This window comes from Zophobas morio, unplaced genomic scaffold (genome assembly GCF_036711695.1).
Source record: "Zophobas morio isolate AGI-343-1 ecotype UQ-CSIRO unplaced genomic scaffold, CSIRO_AGI_Zmor_V1 ptg000044l, whole genome shotgun sequence".
Classification (NCBI taxonomy): domain Eukaryota; kingdom Metazoa; phylum Arthropoda; class Insecta; order Coleoptera; family Tenebrionidae; genus Zophobas; species Zophobas morio.
Window position 1 is genome coordinate 5,150,974 of NW_026972149.1, and position 25,744 is coordinate 5,176,717.

The 25,744-nt window shown below is 36.0% G+C and overlaps 1 protein-coding gene across 2 annotated transcripts in view; it reads left to right on the plus strand.

Moving 5' to 3' along the window:
- Grh (grainy head) overlaps positions 1–25,744 on the plus strand; it is a 95,697-nt gene that overhangs the window by 61,926 nt on the left and 8,027 nt on the right. For both annotated transcript variants that reach the window (XM_064072300.1, XM_064072301.1), the window contains exons 3-5: positions 13,732–14,028; positions 22,553–22,844; positions 24,588–25,262. In XM_064072300.1, the coding sequence (XP_063928370.1) occupies positions 13,732–14,028; positions 22,553–22,844; positions 24,588–25,262 (1,264 nt within the window). The remainder of the gene's footprint in view (positions 1–13,731; positions 14,029–22,552; positions 22,845–24,587; positions 25,263–25,744) is intronic.

Sequence of the window (25,744 nt, forward strand, 5' to 3'; positions counted from 1 at the left end):
GGTTTTCTAAGCTTTAGGCAAACGGCGTTTTTTTTCTGATAGTACCGACACAAATAGGATTAGTGATATTTAAGGGGAAAAATGTACAGTTACGTGCAATATTAATGTCCCATTTAATCTCCCAGACGGGTGCGTTAGCTAATAAACATCAGCGTGAATTTTATTTTACCGTGTTGATAAGGCAACTAGCGGCAAATAAAAAATGGCATTAATGTTCCTTCTGCACTATACAGTTAACAATTTACGTAGCGTATAACGTCTTTGCATATCGATACGCAGCGTGATCCTGTATTACCAAGTGCGGTACCAGTTTCATATTTTATTTCATTATGGCACTGTCATCACCAATAAATATTATCTCGCGTTATACATATGATTCTTATACGCGGCGAAAAATGATGCAATCGACACTCTGCTTAGAGAAGACAAAACTCGAAATTTAGAAAGTACTGATAGCGAGACAATTTCTAGAATATTGACTTATTTATTACTCCCTAAATTATATCAACACTTTCGATTTATGATTATTGGGACGATTATTCTTAATTAATTCTTCCAAAAAAAATTATGGGCGTAATCGAGTCGAAGCTAGCCTTGCCAACAGACACAAAAGCGTTCAAGACGAATCACAATACGCCCTCTCGTAAAGGTCCACGCATTTTATTATTCCTGTAATAGGGGAGGGTGGGCCGACACTTGTAGCTTCGCACAAAAGCTTAAATATAATCAAAATATAGGTGCAGCCCATTTCAGAACTGTACGACATTTCGATAAAAGAACACTCTTCAAGGTTAACTCCGAAAATAGAAAATAAACTGGTGTCCACCCTCGACGTTTCTTCGTCGATAAAATTAGGTAGTTGGAGTATACGTCGAAATTAGCTTAATGTATGGTATGCAAGATGATTAAACAAAGTAAAAAACGACATAATGAAATGTCGCGATTTAATTTTCGCCAATGTCCAGAGGGCAACGCATGCGCACTACATATCGACCACTAAAATAACAGCGGCTACTACTTGTTGAGCCGTCCGGCAGCCGGCAAGGTAACTCAACTAACCTGGCCAGTTTATTCAATGTTCTCAGTGTGATTCTAGACCTCGTGCGTAATACAACGCATGGAGGTCATTCTTTGGACAAACAGTGCCATGTGCTGAAAGTAGATACAGTGTGGACCAAAGAGTGAAGTGACACAGTGACTTGTGCGGTTTGTGCAACAGAGTTTGTCGGATAACACGCAGTACCCAACGTAGGTACCAAACAAATTAACAAACAAACGAAGAAATACAGTGACACCACCTGAATCGTGCAATTTTTGCTAGAACTTTTGGCGAAACCGAGCGCTGTCAATATTTCGAGTCGACTTTTTTGAAATTTAGGCGTCGGGAATGCGCGTCCACATCTTAGACTCCGATTTAGATGAACACCTGCGATAACTAGGCGACCGCTTAATTTGACTGGAATACTTCGGCATTATTAAGTTTTTTTTTTTTTTTGGAAACGCCGCCGTGATCATTACGCCAGATTACAAAAATTGTCTAACGAGCGGCAAATGCGATACTGTATGCATATAAATGGTGCATTTTACATGCAAATCGCTTCGATATGCAAGTGACAATTACGTTTTTGACATGTCAATAGTTTCGCAGCAAACTGTCAAACGGTGAGAAAATCCGTAAATATTTGGCCCGGTATAGTTATAACGTAATGTCGCAGGCTTACGGTCGAATTGCTTTGACGGCTTTTTAAAAGGGTAGACCTAAACCAGCCGATGACCTGCGGCCGTAAAGGCCTCCGAAAAAATCAACAGGGGTGAACAAACTCGTTATGTCAACGATAATTCGATTTATGGCCGAAAAACGTGATTCCTAACCGCATTCGTGCTGCATAAAAATTTCGGTGCAATTTCGGGACCTAATTAGTGTGAAACTTCGGCCGTTGTTCGCGTTTTGGCAGCGCGAGTATGGTCAAAGTCGGGTCATGGACAACCCTGACTAGATTATTTAGGGGACAAGCTCTACGCGTTCCCGCGTCCATATACTGGCCAGTTTACCTGCTTCTGTCTCATGCAGTTCTTGAGAATAGACCAACCCTTGCGATCGTAATTACGCGCCGTCATTAGCAGGCTTTATTCTGCTTTTCGGGACTTCATGCGGTGTTTTATACAATATATACTGTACATTTTTCTTACATTGCACAGTACCTGCCGAGCTCGGGAGTTTGGGGAAATTCGGCTCGGGAGATAATTGCTCATAAACGGTTGGGTGTAATTTTGATTAAACTGTGGCTATACTTTAAATACTAAAATAACGTATGGGTAGGTTGTAATTAACTGGAAACTACTTAACCAGTTAATTGACTCTATATATCAAATGCTAAGCTATTATTTTCAACCGGATGGTCTAATAGTTTAATCTTTAATCATAAGACTTTTATAATCGTCTCAAAACCATTTTTGAATTGTGAAATGGTGTAACACATTAATTAGAAAATAAAACCATACACTGTCGATCTTGTCGCCGTTTTAAAGGGAAATTTACAGATAAAACTACCTTTATAGGGATAAAATACGATTTCTTTATGTCCATTAGTTGACTTCGCCGTAGAGTTTATAGTTAATTAGAGAACTAATCGTCACATAGTTGTCGTTTGGTTTACGCTGTGCACACAGAATTTTTCAAAAATCTCACAACCAGTTCCTGTCATTTTCTACATGAATACGTAATCGGTTTTTCCTTTTACTTCAAAAATCAGATAATTGTGCACTTCAGGAAACGCCTGTATATAAAAATCGTACAACCGTGTTGTCAAACAATAAAACGAATAAACGAATCTCTTGTGGTCGTGAAATATGAACTGTTAATTTTTGAATCTTCTAGATCGGAAATTGAAATAAAAACTCGATTCGTTGTATAAATCGTAATGATGCTTGTTAAAGGCAATTAAATTAATAAGTATAAATTAGATGTTTACTTTCATTTTCTTATTTGAGTGTCAAGTTTTTACGTTTAAGCGTAATTATAAAAGCACTTGAACTATTTTTATGCAACATTTGATGTTGAAAGTACTCAAATGTTGAAATAGTGAAGACGCACTCGGAAACGATGCAAAAGTGCGACAAGTTTATGACAGTTCTAGAGAGGTACGTTTTATCAATAAAGTTAATGATAAAAACTCAATGCAAATTCTGAAATGTATTTTCCTAGTAAACTGATAGTGGACTTTCAAGAAATATTCAGCTGTCATTGAGAATTATGCACTACTAATTATTATATTTATTGCTTTCAGACGGTTAGGAAAAAAGTTGTTATCACAAGCAAATTGCACTATTTCTGTTGAGGTTCATTAAATTTAAAAAATCGATCATAAATGCTGATTACGTTATATTAGCATTTAAAATTAGTAATTAGGTGGTTTTGATGGCTATTTTGGAAACGACTTTTTTCTTATAATCGATCTTGGAATTATCTATTAGCTTTCACGGGTATTTTTTACGAATGCAGCTTTCAAATGCAGCCGTTATAAGCCAGAAGTCGATTTGCATATCGCGTAATTTTTCTATGTAAATTCATCCAATAAATAATACCCTCAACTGTATCAAACTGTTGCCCTCACGCCTTTATTTGCATGTAAAAACGAATTTTGTGCAATGGATAAGTGATTCAAGGCCCATTCACAGCGATTGATTTATCGAGAGAGCGAGACCCTTCGACCACATTTTGTCGATCGATTCGAATCGGGACCATTAACCAGATTGAAATATAGATTTAATTACTTTTATGAATATTTAAATCTAATTAGTGGTGTGTTTAGTCAACTTTAATTATGCGAACGATTTTTTAATCAAACCGAAGAGCCGTAGGTGAAATTAATCATGTTTTGTCCCCGATACGATTTTTCTCTTCGAACAAGAAGAACTAATTGAAATGTGCTCCAGAATATCTCCCACAGAGAAACCGATTTTTAACGGAATGCTAATACGATGTTTTACAGTTAAAAAGTATGTTGGATGTACTTATTAGTTATTTTATGTTAACAATCTACCAGTTAAATTTGGATTAGACATGCTCGTAACGGAAACAAATAAATCAAAGCGCCGTTCGTAAAGAAGGTGCTTACGTACTTTTTTTATGTATTATATGCATATGGAAACTACCTGTATGTTAAGTACATATTCCATTGTGTTGCTTGACAGGGCCTCTATCTTCTGCTACTGAATAAATTTGGGGTTTGTAACTATAGAAGTGACGAGAAATACGAGGCGAAATCTCCCACAGCGTGCTCAACGCATGTCTTCTATCCTTTACTAACACACAATATTAAATAAACAAGAATGAACAGCATTCTTGTACGCAGTCAACATCTAAAAAACATTAGAGTAATACTATTGTCACTTTGTTGCTAATTCTCCTAACAGATATATAATTAGAAACAATTTATTATTAGGTGCCCAAACCCCTGCAATTCACCGTTAATTGTCAATTACTCATAGTAGCGACAAATACGCGGTCGATCGTCGAGTGTTTTAATTACAATAATAAACCCAATTGTTTCTTCTTTATATTTCGAACGATATATAACCTTGAACAACACTATTGATTGATCTAAGATTTGCCCGACCTTTATGACGTTATGGGAGGTCCGTTCCAGTATATATTTGTAGCCTAAAAAGTAGTCCTGATTTATTTCAAATATCGACTATAGTTTCGGAAGTTGTAAAAGCGAGAATTTAGGAGGTTGCGATTCGTGCAAACAAAAGCCATTAATGAATTTTAAATTGAATGACGCGGTTTTGCTCGTAGTAATAGTTTACTTAGCTAACAATAAACCTGAATGAATGGAACAGCTTTTATATAATACGCACTTTCCCACATATTTATTTACACAGTCTAGTGAACAAAACATGACACCACCAGAAGCGCAATTATTATGTAAAATTTTGCCTTAGTAAAATCGTTTGTTTTTCACGCTATACAAAATCGATTAAAAAATTTTGCACAGAACGCTAAAGTACCGGTTTTTCGTTTTAATTCAGGACTCTTTAGGGGTGCTATCTTGTCTTCAAGGACCCGTCGAACCGGTCGCCGCTAAACTGCGTGCCATATTTAAAAATCAACCTCTGTTAACATCTTTATAATGAATTCGTTTTACGACATAAATTCGGTCTGCTCGGTTTTGATCTGGCTTTTCTAATAAAACTTATATTGACCGGATGCTAATAATTTGACTTGGTAATAAAACCATACAAGATAGTAAAGGTGTGACGCTGGAGGAGTTTTCGCCTCAACGGAAGAATCTCCGAGGTACAGTGTGGTAATAAAGCATTGTACGCAGTCGTAAAATCCACTAATTGGATTCCTTTTGTTGGTTTTAATTCGAGAGTTAGTCATATTTACTGAAATCGATATAGTTGCTTGCTTAGTTTTTGTGTGAAACTTGAACACGTAGTTTGATACGATTGTCAAAATTAAGTTATAATTATAAAAGCAAAATATACAGGGTGTAACTTACGAAAGAGTGTCAACTATTTCACTAAATGTCAGAGATCATTTTAATTGCGGTGTTAGAAACGACGGGGTTTAAGTTACCAACTTACATGGTCGGATGGTTTTTTTAAGTGTTCAACAAGACGAATGCTGAGCACAAAAGACATGATGAGTATTGTGCGTAACAAAGGGTTGTTTTTTCGAGAGATATGTTAGTATATGTGTCTGTGTATATATAAAGGTGTGCACGCATGAAACTATTGTATTTGTGCAGAGCAGGTAAGATGTGATGCTGAGTATTTCTCTACCTACAGCACCCCAATATATCAATCACATTATACACGCATATCGATATCACTTTATAGCTTTCTTGATGGCTTAATGACAGCCAGGTACGCTGAACACTGACTCGCATAACTTTATTATCCGCTGCTACTGTCCGATACGCAGAAAATGATACGGTGGAAGTTTGAAGAATTTGTTAGAAAAACGATTTTTTTTATGCGACCAATTAACGGTGGAAGCAATGACCGGGTGTGAGGATCAAACCTTGACAAAGATTTCCGAAGTTTCGGCACGCAAGTAATATTGAAAAAGGGAAGTGTTGTTTGTGTTTTGGTGCGGTAGGCCAGATTAGTCGAATTTTTGAGCGATTGGAGATTCCGGTCATGTTTTGAGCATTTGTATTGTTAACGGGCGTCCGTTTAAAGGTTTTATGTATGTTTTATATTAACCTATGGCTTATTTAAACGCAGTAAAAGCTCGCCGTAGAGTCTGTGACCAAAATATTCCCATTTATCAAACGATATTATTAAATTCCTGTTCGTGTACAATTTAAAAGCACTATCTCCTACGCTTTGGTGCGTTGCATAACAATAAGTTATCTACCTGGAGAGTTGATAAAATGCAGGAGTGTGGAAGCATTTTGGAGGCAATTTTTTTTCGGATCTTTTCTAGACCATTAGGACCTGTCAGCTCCGGCGTATTTATTGTCTGAAGCTTTAAACATGCAAATTTGGGTTTAACTAATGCGATACGCTTTCGAGATATAAAACACATTTCTGAATCAATTTGAATTTTAATTTTGCAATTATTTTACGCGTTTTCAATGCGACATCGGATCGTTGGAAAAAAGATCAAAGATAGTCAAATGGCCAGAACTGTAAAGTTGTTGTAATAAATAATAATGGTGGAACTAATGTTAAATAATAAATAAATTTTTGTGAATTATTCGCTTGTCGCGGTCAAATGTCAGTGACTTTAGCGCTTGAGGTCGTGTCTTCGATCATAGGTATTGTTTAATAATTAAGAAAAATGTTGATTTGTGACTTTAACACTTCCTAGTCGGTTTAATTACTATCTTAGAGCGCTTATTTTATTTATGATATTGTTTCAAACATCATCAGACACTTTCTAATCGTTTAAGTTAATGGAATAATCCAGGAGGTGTCTCATATTTAGTCTATATAAAAATTGGTTTTATAGAATTGTCGGAGACTTTCTCTATTAAAAATCTCGTCGTGTATGTCGGCGAGTATGTGAAACGCATACACACGGCCTAATCAATTTTCTTCATAAATCACAGGATTGTAACAAATCATACTTATTGTGGTTCTGGTAGCAAAAATTACCATGCCAGATATGGCCATTAATTTGTATTCGAATAATTAGCGTGATAAATAGTTTTCTGTACAGTTTAACTCATATAACATTAAAATATTTTAATTTATTCCTATGAGTTCTACATAAATTCCTACATATGTAATTAAGTGTAATAGATCGGTTTCCTCTAAAAATTCGATTACTAGAATTAACTATTTTTAAGCATTGCATAAACAGCTTTTATTTTAATTAAATTTTGGGATCGTTGTTGACTCAAGGCTTTATAAGAAAATCCGATTTTCTTTCAAGTAGCACTTGTAAAACAATCATCTTGCGTGCGATCCCCGCAGAGCACATAAACTTATGAATTATTGATGCCGTGTTAACAATATTTCACATTGTGATAAACGCATCACATGCTTATAACTTGTCGATAATTAATTTTATTAAAATGCTATGCAATATTTTTCCGTTTATTTTACATCTTGCACGGTTGACAAGAATTATTACGCTACATATGTACGGGGTGCTCGTTTATTAACACCCAACGACTCGTTCCTACGTAGAAATTCTAGCCATTTCCTACGCAATTCTAGAAACCCAATGAAAGAAAAAAGTTGCTTAACATTTCGGCAGCACTATTGATTATTCAAATTGATCGGTAAAAAACACTATTGCATAATTATGTAGATGCCAACTCTGCGGTTTTACTTAATTACTGGTGGTAATGATTCACTGATTTATTTAAATCAATTTTGATTAAATTAGTACGTGACGACAATCGGCTGATTCGGTTATAAAATTTTCCAAAACGTCGTCATTTTTTTTTAAACACCTTCAAGAGTAACATTTCATTTACTAATTGACTTTAGTCGTGTCTTTTTCTACCAAATTGCTTTCAGATTTTCTAAGTAACATCAATACAAAAAACTATTTTTAAAACACAAATTATGCCATAATTAGGTGCTTTACACAACCAAAGTCGGTTTTAATATAAATTCTTGAGATCATTATGACGTCAATTAATAATGTAAATGATGTTTTTACTACAACGTTTATTAACTCAGCAAATCGGAACTAAATACTCGTCTTCAAAGCAACAAATCGTGCTTTAGTACAAAATTGAAACTTATAATTAATATAAATGTAAATATTTTTTCAAGTCACTACGGATAAATGACCAAATGATTGGATTTCTGCACGTGTAAATATAAAAATTTGTAATGCTAATTAAGTAATGGAATATACCATTACGAGTTCATTTTTAATTCTATCATTATGTTTAATTGCGGTTCTAAGACAACGCGATAGTAAAAATCGTGTTGACACTTTTGTTAATTGCAATTAAAGTCGGCTTCTAAGTCATTCGGACGCATTACAACAATTCTAAAATTAAAATATACTAATTTCGTAAGAAAAGTAGTGTGACCTTTTCAAGAAATCGTTCTCATTTATCTGTAGCTATTTCGCTCAAATTTCCTGTAGTATAAATTAATTTAAAGTAATGTTTTTTAGTTTCGCAAAATTTTATCAGGCGAAATTAAAATTTCTATATTTAGATTAGTGTCGATGCAGTAGGAAATTACTTCATCCCTTTCAGAAAGTTGGTGACGTCATCTCAAAAAATCGATGAATAAATGTGTGTTTTTTACATAGAAACTTATATAATTATATATATTTTACCGATTATTGTTTGCATAAACTATTTTATTAAATATCACGGTATAATAATTACTAAATTTTGCGAGATATAATGGAAATGCCATACGAAACAAAAAATTAATTAAAAGATTAATTAAAATATGTTTATTGCTTCCTCCGAAATATTGATGACATCATTTTATTTGACTGAACGTCTGCAAACGCAACTTACGAACTGTGTATTGAGTGTCATCATGGATTGTGCGTCAGAGGCCAGGAAAGTTCGTTATTTTACATTTTACTCTCTTCTAGCGACTACAACGCGTTAGTAAATTTTGAAACTGAAATAATGTAAATTCAAACCACAAAATGGAAAAAATCAAGAAAAGACTCGCTCTAGACTCGATGAATAAATTTGGAGTTTTTTACTCGCTGCTGTAAAAGTTATGATGTGATCGATAATTTTTTTAAGTGGCAACACTGGTTTTATTACACACTTTAGAAGATGATAAAAAACTGGAAACTGCAATGTATAATTATGGATGGTTAAAAGAAACGTGCAAAAAAAATATGTAAATATTTGAAACCAGTTAGTTACACACTAAAAACTGAAAAAAACCAGCAACAATAAAACTGAACAAACGATCGCGCACGACAAACGATTACATTTTAAGTAAAATTTAAAAATCTAGTTCACACTGATTGAGTTGCCAGGTGTATATTTTTAATGGCAACCTAGATTTTCGGTGCATATTTTAAATCGCTACATATATAAATTAAGTGCGGTGGAAAATGGATGCGTTTGGAGTAGGCTTTGATAATATTTTTTTTTAAATCGGCGCAGTCGCCTCATACTGTGTCTGAAATGCACGTTTTCCTTTCTAAAGAGATTTCCATTATGAATGGATATATCCTGAAGTACGACACAGTTTATTGTAATTAATGCTAACGTAATACACGTTGTGACAACAAGTATTTTTAAAAGTGAGGGAGTCGTAATTTGCAAAATTCGGAGGATCTTGCTCAAGTTGTAAAAGTGGTTTGAAATTTAATATGAGCAGAGTCGAGCCATTTAATAATATGTAAGTAGAGAACGTGTAAGGTGTAAGTTGGGTAAACCGCGCCAAAAAAAGAATTGCAGTGATTTATGAGATTAGTGGGCGTAAGTTACAGTTTTTATCGGTATCAAGTCAAGTGGAAAGTACGTAACAAACACATAAATAAATCGATTTGAAAGTGATCCCAGAAAAGCCAGAGAAAATACGACAATTTCACAAAATCATTATTTACAACAACAGTTCAATATTCTTTCCTTGTTTTATCCGTAGATACGACACTATGACAGCCATTGAAATCTTTGACATTAATTAAAAGGGTGTGGTCGAATTTTTTCTTAGTGGAACTTAGATGGCTATTCGTCATTTTAAAACAACTTTCGCGAATATATCAACACTGTCTATACAGAATCTAGTTATCTATATAATCGCTTTAAATGTCAACCGAACCGATTTTAATCAGTGCCCAAATTAATATTCTTATAACCACACTCCATTTGAATATAATTTAGGCGTAGCCGTTATAATACGCGTAACCACAAATTATCTGCTTACGTGCATCCGCCCCAACCTCTAACCTGCACCACGATCCCATGCTCGCACTTCTACCAACCCAAAAAATTTTAATTACCTTAATTAGAGCGCGACTATAACTCGATACGAATTTAAATGCTAAACGGATTATAAATATCACGACTGAATTTTTTCCGTTAATGAATTTTAATTTTATCTACGGCCGCTTTTCTAATCCAATCTGCCTATATCCTCAATTAAAAAAACTTGATCTATATCTGTCCGAATTTATGATCTATAGAGAAAAGTGGGTTATGCTACGCGTTATCTGCACAAAAACTTTATATATAATTCATTAGTTAAAGGTTCTGTTATATAACTACATTAAAATTAACTTTTTTGTAATTGCGGAATTTGGTCATGATATTGACATTTGTCAACGAGTGGCGCAACGACCATTTCGGTCAGTGACGTAACTCCGGCGCCACCCCAAAATACTAACCTTATCTCATTAAAAAAAAAAACATTTAAAACTTGAAATGAGTTTTATAAATTAGTCCAGCTCTAAGTATACACACACACAGAAAAAATTCTCAAATGTACAACAGTGCTTGAGAGGAGAGGAAAGTTCCATGCAATACCACTGAAGTTTCTTAAAAATTGTGTTTGTGCACCAGTTGGCTTGATGTTAACCTTCATTTTTTTTTATAAAACGATATCAGGTTTTTGGAGGAAGCAATATACAGTCTTATTAATTTTCTCTATTTTCAGGACAGTTGATAATGTTAATAGTGTAAATTTACTAAACGTGCATTTTCGTGTGTTACGATCTGCTTTAAAAATTTGTTGCGGAACCGTTTTCATTGTAGGGAGCGTTGACTTTAGCTGCATAAAAAACAGATGGAATCGCCTTAAGTAAAAGTTTCTTTGTTGCATTTTGTTTGAGTGAGCTAATGTGGCCTCACGATCACCCCTGTGCATATCGAAGCCTGTAGAATAATTGCCTCATTAACTTTGGCGTTTACGTTAAGGTCATGGGTACGGTAACCATAAAATCACATTTAAAAAATAATATATCGCCTGCGATCAGTTACGTCGTTGAAAATGCGATGTGAAATCTTTTAATGAATTGTGTACTTAATATTATGTGTAACTAAAAGGACGACATTGATAGATTGAAGATAATTAATTTCCCAGAGGTCCTTACCCTTTTTTACCTCCATCATTACGGTTATTGTAGAGTATACAACGAGCTTCTGCATACTGATTCGGAATCGGTGCGTTTCTAAGCAGCTTTTAATTTTTGCGCGATTTGGACATCACGCGTGCCAGGTTGTAAAAATATCGCAGTTTAACCTCTAATTATATTTTACACAATATAATTATATGAGTATCATAAGTACACAGTGTGTGAATGAAACATAAACGGGTTTAACTACTTCTAAGTCGGATAATAGCCTGTTTTACACTCGTTTTTTTAACATCTCAATAACACGCGCGAAACCTCCCTGAGAGTCGTCGCATCTAGGATTATTACATAGCGTGGATATTGACGCCGAGTAATTATACACTTTTCATTTTAAAAACCGATTTTTTCGCGACGCAAAAACGCTTGTGTGCGAAAATTACATGACGTGCGGCGTCAGTAATTTGCATTGTATTTACCATTTCTTGTCGCGCTGAAACACCCGGTACATGTTTGCCATATTTGTAAAATTTGTGGGCTTTCATGATGTTGTTTGACCCATGTTAAGTTTGTTGCATTTCGATTTGTATTCAAATTCCTATGTATGTACGAACACAAGGGATATTTGTGAGAAAACATAGATAGGTGGGCTGGAAGTAAGAGGTGCTTGTAAAATCAAATGTCACCTCAGTAATCGATATATTGATAAAAATCTACATTTTTTCGTTGGCCAGGGTGTAGCCTTTCAGATAAATCACCGATCAACAAAATGACAAAATCTATTGTTTTACTAAAATTAATTAAAACGCTCAAACGTGAAATGCGGGGAAACATTTGTTATTGTGAAATATGTTTTAAACAAATTAGAAACTAAACAAATTATCACATTTTACTGAATCGTGTAACTGCGTCACTTGCCTTTTGTGGATTCGAGTGTTTCAGGTTGAGGATCATCTGTCGAAAAAATTTTGGAGTGTTTTCGCAACCACACTGTATTACAACTAAAATTCAAAAAGTCAAAACTAGTATAAATAACAAGTCGTTTGAAATTTAGATTAATAGATCTTTCGGCATTAAATTCCGAAATTTCTTACTTGAATGAACTTACTTGACATTTAGAATATTATTAAATTCGAATCTTAGATGTAAAAACAAATCAGTTTTGCGTCAAAATGTGAAGGTAATATAATTACATTTGCTTTATAATTGTCGTTATAGATAAGATATTTTCGAAATCAGATAAGTCAATATGTAACAACAAATGCTCAACTGCTAACCATTTTATTGATTAATAGGGCTTAGTTTGAATGAATCATTCACTTCCTTCTGGATGAAAGATGGCCACTGTGTGTTGAATGCGATTTCTAAGTGGGACGATAGTGCGCCTATTTCTCTTTAGGGAAACTTGTCAGTCGTCAATTAATTACAATCGGAAAACGACCGTATAAGCGTAATCCGCTCACGCAGTTTTTTAATTTTTTAACACTTGTATTATTTTTTCAACATTAATTGACGTTTAACATTTATAGAAAACTCGGCTCTGATTGATTAGTCCAGTGTCATTGTCTTAATCAAGTAGCGATGTAAAGTTTGACGAAAGATATAGTGCGTTTAGAACTTCAACTTACGGATTTTGCCTAACACGTGTTGTTTCGAATGAAAAATTAAGTGTATTGATTAGTTACAACGGGTTCGCCAACAGTTCTCCAACGTCCTTAACAATATAGCAATTAGGTTAAATTTCCAAGTTGATTTATGTATTTGTAATTACACGATCAGGTGGTTATCAACACTAAGCATCGATGTTAATGTTGTAATCGACAATAATTTAACACGATCCTTAAGGACAAGCATTGTGTTCACTTCCTTGTAAACAAAAGACATTAAGTTAATAATGGCTACAATGTTTGGCAATTTCGTCCGATTAAATCATTAAATTAATAGTTTGTGACTCTATCTGCAAGTTTGATTTAGTAATCCGGTGTCTCCAACCGAGTCGACGAATGCCAATTAATTCGTAATGTATTAATTTGGAACAATGGGAGATCAAATTCCCAAATTAATATGTTTTATCTAAATGGGAAAATACTTGATCTTTGCAAAATAATGTCAATTCTGAGAAGTGGGCACGGTATATTCCGGTTGCCGCTCTGAGCGTTCGGCGGCTCGATGCGGCGAGCTCGCGGTCATGTGACCCGCGCTCGCCACGTTGCGCCGCGATTAGTATTTGGCAGTGGATTTTGTTGCAGGAAACGGAGAGATAATTTAGAGTCTGAAGGCAATACAGTTCATCAATCTAACAGTGGCGGAGACTTACCGATAGTTGTTCAACGGGGTATGGCAGAGTTGCCCGAGGGGGCGGCGCCTCCTGAGGATCAGCACCCTTGGCGTACATACGAGCACCCCTTAACGGCCGCCACTACAGCGATGTTGAACATCAGCGGCGGTGCCGAAGACCAGTCCACAGCTATGGGGTTAATTTACGAATATTACAAATTTCAACCGATTTCCGGGGAATCCAAAGACAAACTCGCTGATATTTGGCCGTAAGTTGATTTATGGCTACTATTATAGTGGAGTGCGAACGACTCGGTGGACGATTGTGGAACTTCGAGGCGAAAATGAAACCAGCCGAAAGTGTACTTTGAAAACGTCAAAAAGTTTACTCAAATATATTGGTTTTGCGGCTATCCCCAGAACGATAGCCTAGATACTGTCTTTACAAATTGGTCTTAATGTGTCATGTACCAACGTCAAAAAAATATATAGAATAACTTTATAAGTTATATACCATGTTGTAAAATCATTAACTGAAAAGATGGAAAAATTCCAGAGAGAGCAACTTAGAATCCTTAACCCAAAGCAAAACTCAATAGGAATCGAAGTTTAAAACTCGTCACATTTTTCTTTTTCAGGTTAAGAGCAAAATCATGTCATGCGCACTACCAAAATCAAAATTATAGGACCATTTTTGTGCAATATCAAATTTTATTTGAGGACATCGATATCATTACAATATCATACAAAAGTACCAAAATATCAAAAAGTGTTTCATCATACAGTGACAATATAGTTTCGCGAGGAAAATGCGTTCTGCGCCTGCGTAGTAAGCAAGGCATTGACGTGATTGAGGGGTTAGTGACAATCGTGGTTGAATTAGGTCCCGCTCTTGACACAGTGTCATTTAGTGTACTGGAACCATAAGTTTTGTGACTACACTTTTGTCTAGCTTGGGCATTTTGTCCTCGAAATTTCGCAAAAGGTGTTCAAGCACTCTACTATTGACGATTTATGCCAGGAAGATCGTCGGTCGCGGCGGGAAAGGGCAAAATGCCCCGTATTCGGGGGTTGGGAGCAAATGGGGCTTGAAAATCGGAAGGCAGGCAGGGCGTGATGGGTTAATGACTCGGATACGGCCACGACTGCACTTATCTGTATAAATTACTGTCTTACCTCGGGCAATTCAATGTCTAACACTTGAAAATCACGCAAACGCTTTTCAATCACAGTATTTACTTATTTAAATGAAACGACGTCCAACTAACGAAATCGCAACAGCGACCACAAATAAATCTGCACAAATTATGCAAACCGTCTGGGATAGCAAACAGGCGCTATTCAGGACATTTTTTACTTTAATCCTATTGTGTCGTGTAATATATAGTGCAATAATGCAGACTACTGCTATAAATTTCGACCGAGACGTTTTTAATTCGAGACCATTTTTATGTCGATTCTTCTGGAATGCTTTCATCTCGGGCCGTGCGTTAAAACTTTTTCCTATATTAAATTATTCCGCTCATGTGGGTGGCGACCTAGGCCCTTTTCTCACGCACATATGCATACAGATGCGTCCCGTGTACGCGATTATCATATTTTTGCCTTTTCTAATGCAAACACTTCGACGAACTTTTGAAAATTAATGTAAAAACGCACGGTTGCAGACCTTAATTTCATCAAACATAGGGGCCACTTTCCTTATCAAATGGGAATTAATTTGACCTGAAAATGGAATTTTTTGCCAAAATTTGCAGAAAAAATCAGAGCAATTTTTACTACGTCAGTTCAACTAAGGTACAATTTAAACCTAAATTGTTTGAGCCCAGATTTATGGTTAGGAATTACATAGGTGCAATTCCTAGAATAGTTTTAAGCGACTTTGTATTTTGAAAACGGTGTACGTTTATTTTAAACCCTATAGTATTTTTTGTATTGTAGATAAGCGGCAAATCTTGCCAAATTAGAATTTTCGTTGGCAACTAGTAACACTGAGGGCGATTTATTCACTATGGTAACTATTTTTAGGCGTTTTTCATATTTTATGTTTCAAAAATATTAATAAATGTAACAATTCATTTCATGATTAATCACTGTAACATATAATCAACTTCAATTTTATAATTTAGCGATTAAACTGGATTTGCTTGTTTGTGGCTCAGGGACAAGAGAAATTCTGTCTGGATAACGTTAAACCATTTTTTAATCCAGCGTGCGCGATAAATGTGTTGTTAGTTTGACGTTTGACGGTACTTTGACAGTTGGCGGATTAAATCTGACATTTGAGTGGCATGCGAATCATAAGTAACCATTTCCAACTCACGTAGTGTATGATCTATGATTTTTTGCGGTGCGCCACTGGATTTGTGCTTCTAGTGGTGGGGGTCGCCTAACGATACTGATAGCGAAAACCACTCCACAGAAATAAGGGACCGCACTTGTCGCGCGAATTTGGCCAGAAACCTTTTATTGCCGAAATAATTAACATTTTGTTATTTAGCGCTTTAACAAACTAAAACAACTTTTCCGTTTTCGACCGACACCTACTAGCGATCTTCGTAAATAAATGTCAAATTCCAGCATAAAATTATAACCCGCTCCGACTTATTTGAAAGATTTTTGTGCAAGTTTGTCAAACAACAACAACAATAAGAATGTTGCAGTGATGATCACACCGCGCGAATTTGGCACAACATAACCTATAAGGAGTCACGTGTCCGCGCATTCGGCGTGTGGACGCGGCATTGTGAAGGTGACCGGGTGCAGGTCGCGCCGATCACGATTACCTCGGAACCAGTCTTCGGCTAGATTCTAGATTCTAACGCCAGATAATTGCAATAAGTCGACGAAATAGTTCCTACCGGTTAACACCTAACCAGACCTTCGGCCGTGCCAGACACCCAGACCGGTCTTCATTTCCAATATTGCGGAAGATGCGACGAAAACGGTCTACAGGTGGCCCGAAAGTTGCGAAAGACCTGCGACCGGTGCAGCTTCTGGCGGGCCTACGCCTGCATTGTTCTGCGGTTGTATTCTAAGCACCGCGGGTAAGGTGCTAACCTTAAAAGTGACGTTTTCAGACGAATTTCACTATTTTTAGTCACGCATGTTGTTGAAAAATCTTTTATTTATTTAAAGAATATGATGATTAGGGTTAGTGCTAGGTATTTTGAAACCACTTTTCGTGAAAAGTTGAAAATTATTTGTAGACCGCAATTTACACACTTCACATTGTATTTCCACGGTCGCGCTGATCACAAAAAAATTAAAAACTCACTAGAACTGCACTCTCAGTTTTTCAAAATTTTGTTCAAAATCCACTGAATTTAAATTATAATAAAACTAACTTACTGACAAGTAGTACCGTAAACGCACAACTACATCGATCGAATGGACTGTGGAATGATTTAAAAGTGACGTCCGGTGTTGCCAGACTATGATTTGTCATAGTGGGAAACATTTTCTCAAAAAATAGCCAAAAATAACCAACTTTTTCACAGGATTTTAAGAAATGTGTATGGTTGTTACAATAAAAAAAAATGCAATATAAACTTTGATTTTATACAGGTATCCGTGTTAAAATTCCGTAGTCTTATATCTTGAGAACAGATAGAGATATTTGAATTCAGTAAACGCCATTGTTTTTAGTTTGAAGGGGATTGGAAATATGCCAATTTGGCTATACAGGGTGTTATTGAAAGGTACGTACAACAGAATGGACAGTTCTTCGCGAAGTCTAAGAAGTCGGAAAAACTTATTTTATCTTATCAAAATTTTAAGGGGAAAATTAACCCTTATCCAATCTTTTTAGACGCTACTGAAGGATAAATAGGTAAAATGAATTAATTTTAGTAAATCCTAGCAACTGTAACAATAAAATTTTTGTCAAGACTAAATGTTGCTATAGAAACGAAAGATGATCTTTTTATCAGAGGCGTACAACGAATTTGGACATAAATTTTAATAATTTTTATCTCTAAAAGGAGAACACTTTTACCTGAACTTTCTTTAACTTTATGCACCCATACTTCGAGACCAATTGCCGATTTTATTTTGTACGTACCTTTCAATAACAGGCTGTATGTAGGAACATTTGGTGCTCTGGTCAGAAGAAATAAAATAAACAAACTTAGGTATTATATTACTGTCGATAAAATAATCGCACGATTCGTATAATATAAGTGAAAATGGATATCGCAGATCATTGATCGTGCTTAATAGTCGAATTCTTTCGAACCGTTAATTAAAAGCATGATGTATTGAAAACAATTTTTATCTTCTTTAAATATATTTCACACTATCAGCACTTGTGCGAACCACGCCTTCTCAGCATTTAGGTGCTACTAAGGTCGCAAAATCGAACTTTATAATTTTTCAAAGGGGCAAAATTTCAAGAGCGAAGGATCTGTCGAAACAATATCTTCGACCAGTTTTTTACTATGGTAATCATTTACTTTCAAATTTAAATTGAGCTGTTTTCATTTATTTGCTCGAATTTTTGACTTATTTTCTCAAAATTTCAACTTACTTATCCAAAATTTTGAGGCATTTTGTAAATATTTCAGCCTAAGCTGAAAATGTGGAATATTTCTATCAAAATATATGTAGGGTAAGTCATTTAGCTCGATATACTATTAATTATTATAAGTAGGAAAAAAGTCAAAATTGAACGGTTCTTTGAGAGCTGTGCCCTAAAATTAATTTGAACTCTACTCTAGTGTTCTGTTTTTAAAATGACATGCCCTATATATTTTTACAATTGTGATTGATCACTGCTTAAGCTTTACAACCACAATTATTTTTTGAAATTTCGATGCAACGTTGCCACGTTATTACAATTTTCTTGACATTTTTTATCAATGATTTACAAAAAAATGCAGTAGGGTTATTTTTAAAATCTGTGTTACAATAATTTGTGGAGGGATGAATAAAAGTACTTTGTTGTGGTATAATTAAAATCAAATTTTCAGATACAGAGTATTTATAAACAATTTTTCAATCATTACAATTTTCAAATATCAGTTTATCAGATCAAATGGATCACTGTGTATTTTATTACTGCATAAAGGACGTATCTACACATTAGAAGAATAAAAACAAAACATACATTAACAAAATACAGGTGTTCATTTTGAAAAAAACTGAAAAATAGAATTTCAAAATTGTGGAGTTTAAAAAAAAATTTGAACACTCTGTATATTAAAATTTGATATAATTGACACCACAACAAAGTGTGTACTTTTGTCAATCTCCCCATAAACTATTTCAACATAGGTCCAAAAAATAACATCATTGCGATTTTTTGTAACCCTTTCATTGCCGAAAAATTCCAACAAAATTGGAATAACGTGGCAACGTCGCATTGGAATTTCAAAAGTAATATGTAACATGTAAAAATATGTAAGATGTTTCATTAGGGAAAAAACTAAGTTGTGTGCTATACCGTAAAAATTAAAATTCCAAAAATTTAGTACAGTCTGCAAAGAACCGTATAATTTTTGTCTTTGATTTTTTCCGTCTCTAATAATAAATAATTAATGAAATATCAAGGACCGTGAGCTTAATCACTCACCCTGTATATTTATATTAAGTAATATTTTTATATTGTTTCCTTCGAGGTTTAGTACTTTCTTAGTTCAGAAAATTTGAAATTTCTACATGTTTTTTCGAAATTTCGAATTATTGGTTCGGTATGCCGACGCAATTAAATGGAAATTTCCACACATCTTTTCGAAATTTCGATATAATTAACTTAAAATGGAAATTTAATTAGATGGAAATTTGATGTATTATATTAATTCGCTACAAATCTCGAAAAAATATTTAGACGTAATTCACGAAAATGATTGATATTTTGTTTAAAAATTTAAACATTATTACTCGAAATTTTGACGTTATTTGATTTTAACTCAAAACTTCAATTTATTTAAAAAATTTGACGTATTTTTTGACCACTTACTCTAACTTCAATTCACTAAAAATTTCGACATATTGTTTCCAAATTTGGACGCATTGACATATTATGTCAAAATTTAGAAATTTCGATTATTGTGTTAATTTCATCTATAATATTGTTTCAAAATTTTGACGTCATTAACTGTTTGCAGTGTATAGCTTCTCAAAATTGTCTCAAAACTTAGGTATGATTAACCCGAAATTTCGATCAATTTATCTAAAAATTCTGACTTATTAACTCAAAATTTTAATTTACTATGTAGAAAGTTTATTAAATTTATTATTATTATTATTATTTCAAAATTACGATTCTGTTAAATCCCAGTGTAGGTTATATTATCCCGAAATTTTGACTTAGAAAATCCGACTTTGGACGTAATTAATTGAGAATTTTGACATGTTGTTTAAATTTTGACGTATTTAATCGAAAATTCGTCTGAATTTTGGTTTAAATGTAACTTCTACTGCTGGAGATTCCGATTTCTGGTTTCGAAATTTCCGCTAATTAGCCAAAAATTCGCGTTTTTGGCAAAGTTGTTTTTTGGTTGGAATGGGTTTCATGGGACCGCCAAGCCAACAGCGATGTCATCACTCATCCGCCGTCATTGTGGCAGCGAACCCCTGCGCGATTTCTTATACAAATTTAGCGTCATTGTGCCGGGACTATTCTTATTCATATGGCGCACATCCTTAGGATAATATAGTGTTCTGAAGGGGTACTAGATGAAACGCGATGCTCAGGAAATTTTATATCGACGTTTTATTACAGTTGCGTTCGAATAAAACACGCTTTTAGCTTTTTATTTGCTTGTATGGCTGCGCTGTGTAGAACCGTTGTTTTCGTTTTACGACTTGCGCACCCATACAGAAACCATTCATGTATCGCCTTCAATAAATACACGTCGGGATATTACATAAATAAAGACATAACCCTTAATGATATTAACAATAAATGCTTATTTACGATGGTAAACGGGATTTTTATTGCACCCAGCTCGTGTCCATAAATTCGCAACTTGTGTATCCAAATTCGTTAAAAATGAACGTTGGATACCACCGGCTTGAATCCATGGACCCAACGTACCTTTAATATAATTTGTTAAAGCGGAGGGTTTCAACCTGATACTATCAGTATCACGTTACAATGCAGATCACAGATAAGCATTTTAATGAGCCGGGATTATAAATACATGGGTATGTAAGATATTGTGGTGCTAGGCCGAAGATGCTGCCTCCGGAAATAAACACCCCTTTGGGAAATGCGGATTTGGTACGTCATCACGCCGCTTTGAATTATTTAGATTCGTACAAGGATAACACAAGCTTTTCGTGCGATTCATAACAAGTACAATTCCCCTAGCTGTGGAGCAAATCCTCTATTCACTAGATTTTGCGTCATGGTTTTATACAAATGGACCAAAATTTTATCCGTGTTCTCGTGAAACTCACATAACCAGCCTGCGCTAGAGTTCTATTGAGTCGATACATGTTCTATATTCTTATCTCCAAAAATGCTTTAGTTTGTATGAGATTAAAAAGTGTTCTGTGTTTTCAAATTAGTGGTGAGCATTTGTTGTGAAATTATAGCAAGAACTGTGTTTGTAAATATGGAGTCCCATTTGTCAGCCACTAAATTCGAAAAAGGCTTTTTAATTAAAAAAATGTTCACAACGTGATATCCTCCCATTACAACATACTTGAGAAGTCTAATTAGTAGAAAATGAAACTTATAATTTGTGTTAATGACGTGCTTATAAGGATTTTATAAATTGTATGCTTTACTTTATCACCGGTCTGTACATGACATGGCGCCTAATTTGAGGTTGTAAATAAAGTGAAATAAACGATAATTTGTTCATTACCTCCTTCTGTGACAACATAGAATTATCTCAAACGACTTTTATTTTTATAGACGCTATAGTTATGTTTGAACGTCAAGCTTAACGGACGAAACTTTTGCTACTCACTGTATAATGTCAATATAATACGCAAGTGACAACAGTACTTTTTCTTGCATAGTAGATATGCCATTTCAAATAATAAGCAGTTTACCAAGTATGCGTCATAACCTACTCCTAGTACTGTACAGTACCTAGATACATTGTGTTTATTTTTTAATGCTAATATTGCTATTCGTGTTGACATCTATAAAACTACTTAAGATGTACTCAATTAACGTTACAGAACTTTATTATTATTGCAGACTTATTTTAATCATTGAATCATTAGCAAAATAATTGCATAAAACTCAATGACAAGAATATACACACTCGGGTCAAGTACATATGTCGTCATTATACTGGGTGTTCTACACCATATTTTCTGCATTAACGACGTTAAATTAATGTGAAAGAACATCTTTTCACTAAGTCGAGTCCATCGGACGAATGGCCATGCAATTCTATTTAAAAATTTATTATTGTTGAGAGGCCATTTTTCCCGTTGGTTATCTGTCCTTTTTTTTAATTGCATTAATTAGTTTAGTACAGGGGCAACATTAGTGAAAATGATTAATAGTATGTTTGATTGAGACGTTGTCAATTGTGCGCGTGCAAAATATTTTTTTTTCTGTTTTAAAAACTCGACAGTATTAATTAAGTTAAAGAGTGACGTAAAGTGCTCTTAAGCCGTGTATCAGCTTAGAAATTTGAATGCACTTCGTAATTGGTTTGTTATATTCGAATGAATGAACGAAATGAATGGGTTCGCGTTCTATCGCTCGTAATTAGTATCAGTCCGTCGGCGTTACGTTTACGTTACTTGTAAGGTGCGTCTACGCACTGCTTCACCGAACGCACCCTCCCCACCACACTAACGACATGACATAATTTGTTGCAGGGCAAGTTCCCAGGCCGGAGGCATCCTAACGTCCCAGCTGAAAGCGACCAATGGACTGGTGAGTGGGGCGGGGCTAGAGCTGCCGACCCCTCCCCAGCTTAATTCGCAAGACTTGCAAGGTTTATTTATTAACCAACACGTCGGCTACACGCAGGCCGCCGCCTCTGCCCAGAACTTCCAGCTGGTGAAACGGGAGCCCGAGGACCTCAGCCACCACCGGAAGTTGGAGTGCTCTTCGCCGGGTTCCGTCAGCCTGGACGGGTCCATCATCAGCAGCAAGCAGCGGCACAAGGTGACTAGTGTATTATAGGTGTTCTCATTCGTAGTGGCGCTGACGGGTCTGTCTTTCGCTCGCCTGTTCTTCCAAGTGACACGTGAGGGTGTGACGGTCCAGCTCCTGAATGATAGCACATTTGGACATTCTGGAGCAGCGATGCGTAGACCAAGTAGTGATGCATGACGTAGTTGGTTCAACCAGTGACAAACGGACACTAGAACTCAAACCTTCAAAAAATTTTAGTTCGTGTGTGTGACACCACTCGAAGCGGACTGTTCTCGAAAGAAATTACAATTTGCGGAAGTGCTACAACACATTTCACGATTTCGATTTTTTTGTGTGCAGTTAAAGAAGTAAGAATTAACACATATATGCCAGTTTTGTTTTAAGGCACCACGATATGCAGGTTACGTAACAAATTTTCGTTTTAACGTGGTTTGAAAATTCCGTCTCCAAAATGTCAGAACTCTGTTGCCAGGTAAACGCTTAAAGTTAACAAAAACTGGTTCTCATTAAGAAACGAAAAATATTTTTATTTCCTGTACAACGCATTAGAAAAGATTTAATGATTTCTAGGTTTTTTAAAATGTCACGAAACTTTACTTTTGCAAAGAAATGGTTTTATTTTACCTACTTCAAAATGGCGTAGTTATTGTTTTTAAAAATAATACTTGAATCATAAAAGGCCGTAATTACCACTCTAGGTGGCTCAATCGTGTCTTCACATTCGCCTTCGGAGTGTTGTGTATGAAACTGAGCCGTTGTTGTCATTGTTATATTAAACAACATAAAGAAAAGATTAGCACTACATTGAAATTTATATAAACTTACTTTTCCAAGAACTATTAAGTTCTCACCATATATTGCGCTGCCTATGGAGACTTCAATGCTAAATCAAGGTACAAACTCAATTGTTCAGACGGTGTTTCTTTGTATGCCCATCTCTAAAAGCTGCTAATTAAATAATACCTACTGAATAAAAGAACTACCGGTATACGTTGTACAAAAATTTCCTATGATTTTAAGCTTGTATAACATGTCATTTTATGTATTTGTCTTAAGATTCAAAGATCTAATAAAAATCAGGGTTTGTGAAAAATTTGGCGCGTATTCGTTCACTTACCTTAAAAGGAATAATATATGTTAAAAAGTTCATTATCTATAAGTTTCGTAGATTTTTTTTACATATCATAGATAGGACGTGGGGTTTGAGCTGCAAATGCCCTTTCTTTTGGTCGAACCTTGTTAACGATTAATTTCATAGAAACAGTGGTTATACTTCAATAATTGGCTGCTTTGCGTTATTTTAAACATGAAGTATTTAAACTGTGATTTAATAACCGTATATTAATTGAGGTTATAAAAACGCTTTAAATTATATGGGTAGTTACACCTGCCACATAAACACATACATATATTTAGCTAAGTGTGCAAATAATAATTTCAAAAGGTCTTGTTATATAGCTACGTAAAATAAACCAATAAAAAATTTCTAACATGCAGAATACTGAGTCAAAAAACTAAATGGAATCATTGTAACTTCAGTCGGGCACCAGCGTTTCTTCTGTCGTCGAAGAAAAATAGTTAATCGTAAGCGCGTGTCCGCTTAGCACGTGTAATTCCGTAGTGGCTAAGATTGTTGAGGGTTTGAGCGAGCGTGTCTAGTGTCACGGTGTTGTGGATCGCAATCAAGTAACTAGTTTCGGTGAAGTAGAGCTGGAGGGCGGCAGTAACGAGTGTTGTTGTTGGTTATTATAGGTCGTGCTGGTGTCCTCTGCAGGAGGTCAGCACGGAGACCTGGTGGTGGATGTGAATTCGGTCAAGGACGAGAGCCACCGGGGTCTGAATTCGCCCCAGCACGGTTCCCGTAGCGTAAACGCTACGCCGACATCGACCCACAGTCACAGCAGCCTGTTGGCCGACGGCTCCAACACGGGACCCATCGAGTTCATCTCTTCGGATGGCATCAAGCCGGCCATGTACGCCACGCAAATATTCGCCGCCATGACCAACAACGGCCATGGCGGCAGCGGCACCCCCTCCCCCATCCCCTACAGTGATCATGTGACACAGTACACGCAAAGCGGCGCCGGCACCGCCACCTACGCCGCCTCCGGCAGGACAGCCACGTCGGCGGCGTTCGCCGTCTCCGATCCGTACTACCGCGAGTACTTCACGACGGGCGCCTCCGGGGGCGCCACCCCCGAGCCGGTCTACTCCGGCCAGCTGCGCCAGACCCAGGCCTACAGTGAGGAGGTGGGGGGTGGCGGGACTACTGCCAGTTTCGTCGAGCGCTACGTGCGCCAACCTTACCACAGCAAGGGCGTCATCGCCGCCGCCACGGCCGCCGGCCTCACTGTCGACCTGCCCAGTCCGGACAGTGGTATCGGAGCCGATGCCATCACACCCCGCGACCAGAACACCTTGCAACAGGTGAGCAAGACAGACCTCAGCACCTCTTCGTGGATCAATCTTCACTAGATTTAGTTATCTATAGCTTATTTTACTCTACTCTAAACCTCCACACAGCTCCCGATTGACCAAACGCGATCCGCACTATGCATCGACCGTTAACTTCCACGTGTCTGCCATTAAGTTTAATTCTGTTACAGTTGTAATGTTGTAATGTTATATACAGAAGGAAAGCAACTACTTTGAAAGACCCAAAATACCCTGCTTCAAGTTACAGTACCTTCCACTTTTGCCACCTTGTTCTAGTTTCAATATATGTTTGGCCCACACTAACGTGTTCAGGTTCCAATTCGTCTCTAGAGAGACCCAAAATGTCCTATTTCAGGTAATAGGATCTCTACTTTTGGGGCCAAATTTTTTCAGTTTGTTCTTCTCCCGAGATTTCCGAGTATTCCTATGACCCAATTCCACCTTTTCCATCTTAGTTACCGACTGTGCAGTGA